We start from the raw sequence: 8,614 nt of genomic DNA, 5'->3' as shown, positions 1-8,614 counted from the left end.
ATATAATATATATATTATATTATGTAAATATTATCTATAATACATAGTGCAGGGCTAAGGATGAAATGTAAAGCTTTTTGCTTCAAACAAGTTTTTGTTTCAGCTTCTTCCCTCCCCTGCCTCTATCAATGCCTTAAATGAATAGCATCTTTCCAATACCCATGAAATCCTCGCTTACCTGCCCAGTCAATTCATTTTTGATAATTCGATATTCATCGATCTCTAGGAGTATTTCTGCTTTGTCTTTCACTACAGAGACAGAAAGATACAGTGTGAGGATCTTTCTAGATTTACAGGTCTTCATCTTTATTTCCACTATTTTATTACCTCTTACTACCTCTAAATAATGCCATCTTCACTAAAAGAACAGTAGGTGAAATCAAAACCAACCACTGGCTAACAGTGCCATTTAGTAGCCGCTTGAAGAGTTCTGGAGATTAAACTCCACCCTTACACCACTTACCTCACGCTTAACCCTGTGAGGGGTGTGGATTTGAGAGATTAACAAAGTCCATCATAAAACTGAACATTAATATTAGATCAAGATGTTGGGATCATAAGTTTCACAAATGTCCTAGTCATAGAATGTTCTATTTACTGGAATGTTCTACTTACTGGAATACCAGGATGTTTAAACTATTTAGCTAGTGCCTGTGAAATGTCTGTGGATAACTTAAAACTCCTAATATGAAGAACTGAAATTTTTTTCAAGGCTCAATTCTGCCATAAACATTTTTCTCCCCAAAATACAGAATACTCAGTCTATAGAAAAACAAAGAATCTCTCATTCTGTAGTAGGTTACTATTCCACACACACAAAAAACCCACAACAACAACCACCCAAAGAAACCAAAAAACCCCACAACCTTCAGAATTTCACCTCTTTCTGCTCAAGATGAAAATATTTCATCTTGGCTCAGACAACGACCCGAAGTAATAAAGTTCCAAGTTAAAATCTGCAATGCTGTGCTCAATGCTCAATCACATTACGAACATCTGAACTAGCTTAGACACGGTTTTTTGTAAACATACGTCAAAGAAAAAAAGTTGAGCTCTTTTTTAGCTGAAAATTTAGCCCAGGAAAGAAACTACATTCAAGAGCTAAATTAAGAATTTGCAAAGCAAAGGCAATTTTGTAACAAAGTTAGCGTGGCTGGCATCACAGAATCAAACAACTTCATCAAGCAAGATTAGGAATATTAAAGGATAACTATGCTTAACAAGTGTAAAGATTCTAGTGTATTTGCGTACATATCAGGGTACGTACATACGATTTTTTTCCCCAAACTTTGACAACAAACCCTGAAATCATTGAATTCTAGGTAGTCTTATAACAGAAGAAAGTTATCACACAGTTGTATATCCAATCCTGTGGTCTAGCTATCCCTATTCACGGTGTGGTGAGGCTTGCTTAGGTGTCGAGTGAGGCTTCCAACCGTTCACAGCACGGCTTGCAAAGATACAAGAACTGAACAGTTTCCTCGAGTGTGTCTTAAGTATTATGATAAGGTCAGTCCAGAACAGGTAGCTGTCAGTAGCAGAAGAAAGTCTAAACCAGAGAATCACTGTACCTCAAATGTTTGTCTTTCAAAGAATGATCTCAACATGCAACTGATTATTTCACTGACAATATGAAATGACATTGACAGTATTTCAAAAACAGAAATGCAGTACGGTGTGACTGACCAAATTCTGCAGCTCGCTGGAGTGAAAACTAATAATAATAAAGCTAAAATCAAATTAAAAGCTGCTTAGTTCTGTATAGCTGTAACCGAATCATTATTTTTTTAAAAGCTGCTTTAAAAGTTCCTTCCATGTTTTAAAACAAGAACATTTTAGTTTCTTGATAAAGCCTCCTTACTTTCACCTTCTTGCATCATCCTCAGAAGCTGTGTATTTCTTGTTTTTACTTCTTTATTCTCTTCCTGTATTAAAGACATTGAATTATTACATGTATACCACACTAAAAAAAGAAAAGGTATTCTTTAAAACAAGCATGACTAAGAGTTAGAGTTTAAAATGATGACTTTTGTACAGAATCTAATCCTAGAATCACTGAATCATTTACATTGTATGAGACCTTCAGTATCATTTATGTCTTAAACCACAGCCAAACAGAGGAATACATGACAGGAAAAATGGATTAATAATTAAGAGTTGAGGGGGGTGGAGGGGGGAAAGGCAAACATAAGGCTTAGAGCAAGTTAAAATAAGGAAGTTATGTCAGTGCATCGATAGTGCAGGAACCACCACTCAGGTCTGCCTGGTGCCTATAGGCCTGTTCCATCCAGAGCTTTGTGGTTTGTCCTCTGAAAAATTACAATTACCATGCACTTTCTGAATACTGAGATAATATAAACAGTTGCCCATATTACTTGGCAAGTAGGACAAGGCCACACTGCCCTACTGATTGTTTTACTGAGCAGTGATTACGTTACCGTTTTTTCAACTCTACTACTCAAGAACCTATTTTTGCTGGGTTTTCCCACCTATCTGGTATCCCCACACTTTCTTCGTAAGTCAGTCTTCACCTTAATTGTCCACCAATGTCAGTTCTAGCCATGTATTTTAGCTGTAAACTTATTTTTGCTGTCACAAGTCTCTCCACACAGTTTGCTCTTGTAGGCTCTTGAAGATTCCAGCCATACATTTTTTGTAATAAAGAAGCTACTATCACACCAGTCCCTGAAAATAATAACCTTACATATAGGCCAGACATTTCACGGCCACCTAAAACTACATTTAGGTCTCTGGACAAGTTAATAAAAAGAAACATTTTTACCACTGTCTGTCATCTCACCAGTACCCTTTCGCATCGTGTTCATACTGTCTGATGGGGTCATGGGCTGATAGTGGTAAATATGAACGGTTTCACACTTTAAAATTTCACGTGGGAATGCCAACTTTTGTACACATTGAAAGCAGCTGTTAGCAAAGGTTATGTCTTTATTACTACACGTACTTCTCTGAAGCATCAGAAAGCTCCCAATCTGTCAACCTGCTCAGTCTGCCTTAAGCAATGAATAAAAACAGTAATAAAATAATTTAAAATAATTCTATGCTGCTGTACTGTATTTTGTTACCATGTCAGTTTCTCATGGAAATTTTGACCTTTTTGCTCTAGATACTACCCAGACAATGCTAACACAGACTGGAAACAGGGAGAAAGATATTTTCCCTAGGTACTCCGGTATACAGCAATACAATGTAAATGTTAACAGGCAATTTTTTCCTGGTGTGTTTGAGCTTATGGTGAATATGACTTCAATTTCACTTGTCCGTAACAGAAGAAGATACACCAAAATACAGGACTCCATTCTCATCACACTGCAGCTTTAAAAGGAACTTGTCTTAAACCTGAAAAAATACTGATTTCTTTAACCACTTCAAATATTGAAATGAATGTACAGAAAATCCCAACAATATGTAGTTCTTAAATGCAAGAAAAGCTGAGTAGAATTTAAAATATAAGTAGGTTGGAAAACACTCAAGAAAGTCCAACTTCCTGCTCAAATAGAGCTACCTTCCAAGGCAGCTGAGATAGCTCAAGATCTTGCCTCGTCTTAGACTGCATCTTTATTTTTTTGACCAAGAAAACAGCACTACTAGAAAACAAGTAGTGACTGATATGCCAGGTAGGAAGTTTATTTCTGGATGCTTTATCTGGACTCTTCATTATTTTTGGATGCTTAACTTACCGAGAAAGAGCGCTTCGCGTGGTACTGAAGGAATAATTTGCTCTGTCAATATGTAATCTGTGGCCAGTCTAAACCATCTCTATAGAATGATCACATTTTAAGAAGTGCTTGCTTTCAAATGTTAAATTTTGTCTACTGTGTGAAGGTGTTACTGGTTACATACCTTCCACTGAGTTATTGTATTTTTCAGTTGCTTAATTTCTGCATCTTTCTTTTCAAGCTCAAGCTTCAGTTGTTCTGTATGCCCATCTTTCAAAACACTCCCCTAGAAGCAAGAAAAAGACACTTCTTAATAATTTAGTCATGTGGATTTGATTCCTGGGAAAGGCAACTTGTTTGTCATAGAAGAGAATTTTTCATCAAAACGGAAGAGGTGTATGTGCATAGATACCACAAGGATAAGAAGAGCAGTAATAAATATTGGCATTTTTTGTGGAGCAAAAATGAATTCAATCTCAAGTGTTCACGTTAAAAAAAAACCAATTCATTTGAATACCTCTTCAGATAGGTAAAAATATTACAGTATTGTGGGTTTTTTTAATTCTTTTAAGATTATCACGCTTTTGATTTGTGCTTTCTTCTACTCAGGCACTCCCTTCTGATCACTGAATAAGCTTCATTAGGTGAACTTCTTCACTTCAGACTGACTGCTGGTTTACATGCCTGGTTGCGTTCATGAGCTGTGCAGTTATCTCTTTCACTGTAATCAGTGCACTGGACATTCCTTTTCTCCCTTTCAAGTATTCTGTGAACATCATCTTCCAGCCTGCTGAAAAATCCTCCATCATGCAACGAAGACTGGGAAGAGTTCAGTTCCTGTCAAAAGTAAACACTGTAACATATCTTCCTTTACATATAAGTTAATAGTGAGCCAGAAATTAATATATTAAAAATAGCTTAAGTCATGGAAAAGCATTAGGTCTAGGTACTGTTTTATGTTGTACATCCTGGCAATAGCGTGACTTCCACCTGGAGGGTACGACACCAATTGAAAAGCCTAGAAACATTTAGCTGACGATGAGATTACACAAAAGCATTAACCTGGAATTGAGTAATTCTGCACTATGCCTACACTACTTTATATTTTATTTCACTGGAACCTTCTTTTGTCTAAGAGTTTTAGTATTCGCGGACTGCACCATGACATAGTAGCATCACCGTGCTTTATCTGATTTCCTTCTCTCTTTTGTACTACAATTTGTGATTTTAATATGTTTTTAAGTCTGCAAGTTGCAAAGACTATCTGAAAGCAAAAGAAGCAAGAAGTAGCTCTAAGAAAGCCAGTGCTAAGTGCTCAAGATACAAGAGCTGCAGACATACATCTCTTAAATCTGCGTCTGTAAAAACCGGAAATCGGTTTCAGAATGTGTAATGGATTGCCACCAGAAGAGCCAAAATAATTTCCTTCTAAACCTAAGAATTTGGGGTTTTTATGAAACTAGTTTGAATAAGACATACCTCATGTTTTTTAGCAAGGTTATCTGAAAAGAACAGAAAAAAAAAAATCATCAGTACATTACTCAAATCTTGTAAAACTGGATATTGAAACGACATTTTGAAGAGTGCGGGGAAAAAGACCACCTGTGGGAGTTCCACATGAACTCTCCTCTTACAGTCACAATACAAAAAAAGAGTCATCACTAACGCATTAGAAACCAAGATTATAAACTGTAGTTTACATCAATCCCTACATTTGCATCTTTTCGCAGATCTTGCAGACTGTTTAATCAAAAGCAGCATCCCGTATTCATCTGCTTCAGTTAAAGCGGAAGGCAATGTCTGTGGTATAGACGCTTCAGGAATTTGTTGGTTTGTTTCTTTTTAAATCTATTTAGGCTTTTATAGCACATATCTCACTGTATACCTGAATGCCTTCCATGCCTTCCAGACTGCTGTCTTTTCAAACTTTTTTCTCTATTCAGATTATTTGGAAATTATGCGTTTAATAAATATTGCAGGTTTAGATAACGTCATCCTCGAAGGAAAAAAACTTAGAAAAAAAATAACTTTCTTCCTTTTCTAGCATCTACCTTGATTTCTTCACTAGAATTCAGAATCTCTGCTCTGTAGACATAGATGAAGAAATTTTTAACATATAAATAATGCATATAATCGGTATATATAAGTCATTTCAATATTTACCATCTTAATAAAAGGCAGTATCATTGATAAAGGAAAACAATTACTTGTTCTTACCCAGGGAAGAGAAACTCTGTTGCCTGAGGAGTGCAAACTCAGTAAAACAGAAAAACCCACTTAGATTTTTTTTTTTTTTTTTTTTCCAAAAAAAGGAGTCACATTAGGAGCGTTTGAATCCCCCACCCACCCCAGGGATACTACATGAACTATGTTTTCCTTAACCTGTCCTTTTTTTCCCCTGCTGATCTAACCAGCCCATAATTATATGGTGAACACTTAGCTTTCAGACTCTGTAGAACACACTAACTGCAAATCATTTAGTGTTTGTTTAAACACACGGGGAAAGAAGAGAGACAGAAGGGCATTTTGCTGTTAGCACACACACTATGAAAATTCCAAGCAGAGCAGCTCATACGGTATGATAAAGCATACCTATATTACTGTCTGACTGAAAGTCTTTCAGAGACACAGTGAGAGGTTTGTCTTTTTCTTGCTGGTTCTTTTTCATATTCACAGACTCTGACTGAGGTGAAGTACTTTCAACGTTTTCATATTCCTAGAAGAATAAAGTCCCACTGGTATAATTTTCTTCAATACCCAAATATTTTTTCCTGAAGCTTTATAAAGGAAAAAATAGTGATAATACACTACAGGAGATTTTCGCCTGAACAGTAATTTGCAGGCTTCGGATTGGTTTACAGCATGAGAGACATGAGCAATTAAGCATTGGGTATGTTCTCTGAAGTAGAGCATTGCTCTTCACTAAACAGCAAATGAGCTATCAGCCCAACGCTTCCGCAATCACCTACAGCAAATTTTATCCAGAAACTCATTAACTGAGAGTATACAGTAGTCAAATGCAGGAAGGCAGAGGGCTACACAATGCAGGTTAGTACTTTCTTTAAAAAGAAGCCTACTGTACCTTCTTTTATTCTCAAAATATGCTTATTCATTCAGCAAAAGTCAGAGAGCTGTCAGTGTGCAGCAATGCTCTACTAACTGATCTCACCCCTTTTGAAATCAGACAGACGGGTACACAATAGCTGTTTGAACCCGAGTCACACCTCCCAACATGCGTACCTTAACCTCCTCAGCAAATTATCAATGTCCCAGATGTTAAAAATCATCTTAAATACTAATTCATTAAATATTTTAATTAAGATTAAAAAGTACCTTAGATGTAATCTTAAGAATAAATTGTTAGATAGAAAGCAAAGATGAAAAGAGAGTGCATTTCTTTTCGCAGAAACAAGATTTGTTCGGTGTACTCACACACTGTACAACATTTTCAATATATGGTATATTGTTTAAATTATTCAGAGGTAATCCTCAGAAAGTCTACAAGTGATGCTATGCTACTATGCCTGAAGATTGTCTTCACTTTAAAAAGAGATCTTTTAGTACTGTGCAAGTTAAAAAATTATCCTTGGTTTTCTATAACTGTGAGACTCTCACCAAGAAAAAAGTAGTATTCTACACAGATATTTGCACCAAAGGGTACAATTTGTATTTCTTTATGATGCATAATTTTATTAAAGTATACATATTTTTCATAACATTTAATTGACTTCGTTTCGTTACAAATAAGAAGCCAATTCATGTTAGAAACATAACTAACACTTTAATCCTAAGGAGAAACAAGTGCTTTGATTCTCTTATTCTTCAGGTGTGCTGGATTTTTTCTGAAGCAGCTCAGGATTCTACTCTTCAAAAATTTTAGCACATTTATATGCCAGAAAATTGAAAATCTGAAACTGATTTTCCAACTTTACAAGCCAATTAAAAAAGAAAAAACCCAAACCACCCAACACTATTATGTACGGTTTCTTTCAAATCTAGTACTTCTCTGAACAGTGTAAGCAAACAATTTAAAGGAAAAAAGTGGTACTTTTTGGAGGTTTTTTGCTTTTAAAATTCAAGCCTCATGCTTGTACAGCTTTTACATTAGAATGAATCCTGCAAATACCTTTTTGTGCTCTTCGTATTCCAATTTGCTTAGCAGCACTGCTTCTTCAGCTTCAAACATCTCAGATGGCAGCTGAACAAACAAAATTGAAGTATTTCACATCACTAGGTTGTTAAAAAAAACCAAGCACACAAATCCACCAAGAATATGCTAAAATTTCAGTTTCAATACACAGGTGCCAAAGGGCTAAGTTTCCCTGATGTGACACCTGGCATTATCAACAGCAAATACACCATTTTGTACCATAACTAATAAAATAACTTGCTTCAGGAAACTTCGTGATGGCTGTTAAGCATACAGTTGGTTGTGCACACTTTATGTAATACAGTTACCATCTTGGTTCGTTTGCACAAGATTTCTTTAAAATAAAAATTATTTTTGGTCTGGAACATAAATAACAGAGGATGTTAAAGGACAAAAATGGTCATTGTAAACCACCAGAAGTCTAAGAGCTCATCCATAGACAAGGTTAAGTGCACTTCATACACTTTTTAAAAGTAGAGCAGAACTAAGAAAACCTGGGTTAATTCAAGATGTTTTCTCTTTCATTTCTGAGAAAAGTATGTAAGTCTTCTTGGGAGACTGAAAGAAAAATTGAAGCTTTCTAGCTGTGAGCTATTAAGAACTGGGAACAACACAACAGGAATGAAGGATGGCTCTTTTTTCTTGCGTTATAAGAAAATTGGAAAGCGCAGGAAAGCCCAGCTCCTGCTGCAGCAAGGGTAGAAGGATTGAATTGAGAAGACCGGTACCAGCAAAAGTTCAGTGGAGCCATAATAAGAGATTTAACTAGAGGCCATAGATGCTACAG

At 36.0% G+C, this 8,614-nt stretch overlaps 1 protein-coding gene across 1 annotated transcript; it reads right to left on the bottom strand.

Annotated features, from left to right (window-relative positions):
- Positions 1 to 178: 178 nt before the first annotated feature.
- On the bottom strand, positions 179 to 7,875 carry GKAP1 (G kinase anchoring protein 1; the record flags this gene model as incomplete). The annotated part of the gene is made up of 7 exons (XM_010158761.1): positions 179 to 249; positions 1,862 to 1,925; positions 3,862 to 3,963; positions 4,362 to 4,514; positions 5,157 to 5,179; positions 6,270 to 6,393; positions 7,804 to 7,875. Coding segments are annotated over 7 exons (609 nt in total), but the record flags the coding sequence as incomplete, so codon positions are not given.
- Between the last annotated feature and the right edge of the window lie 739 nt (positions 7,876 to 8,614).

This window comes from Eurypyga helias, unplaced genomic scaffold, assembly GCF_000690775.1.
Source record: "Eurypyga helias isolate BGI_N326 unplaced genomic scaffold, ASM69077v1 scaffold7849, whole genome shotgun sequence".
NCBI lineage: Eukaryota > Metazoa > Chordata > Aves > Eurypygiformes > Eurypygidae > Eurypyga > Eurypyga helias.
The sequence above is the reverse complement of the archived record's forward strand: the minus strand, read 5'-3'. Positions and strand labels throughout refer to the sequence as shown.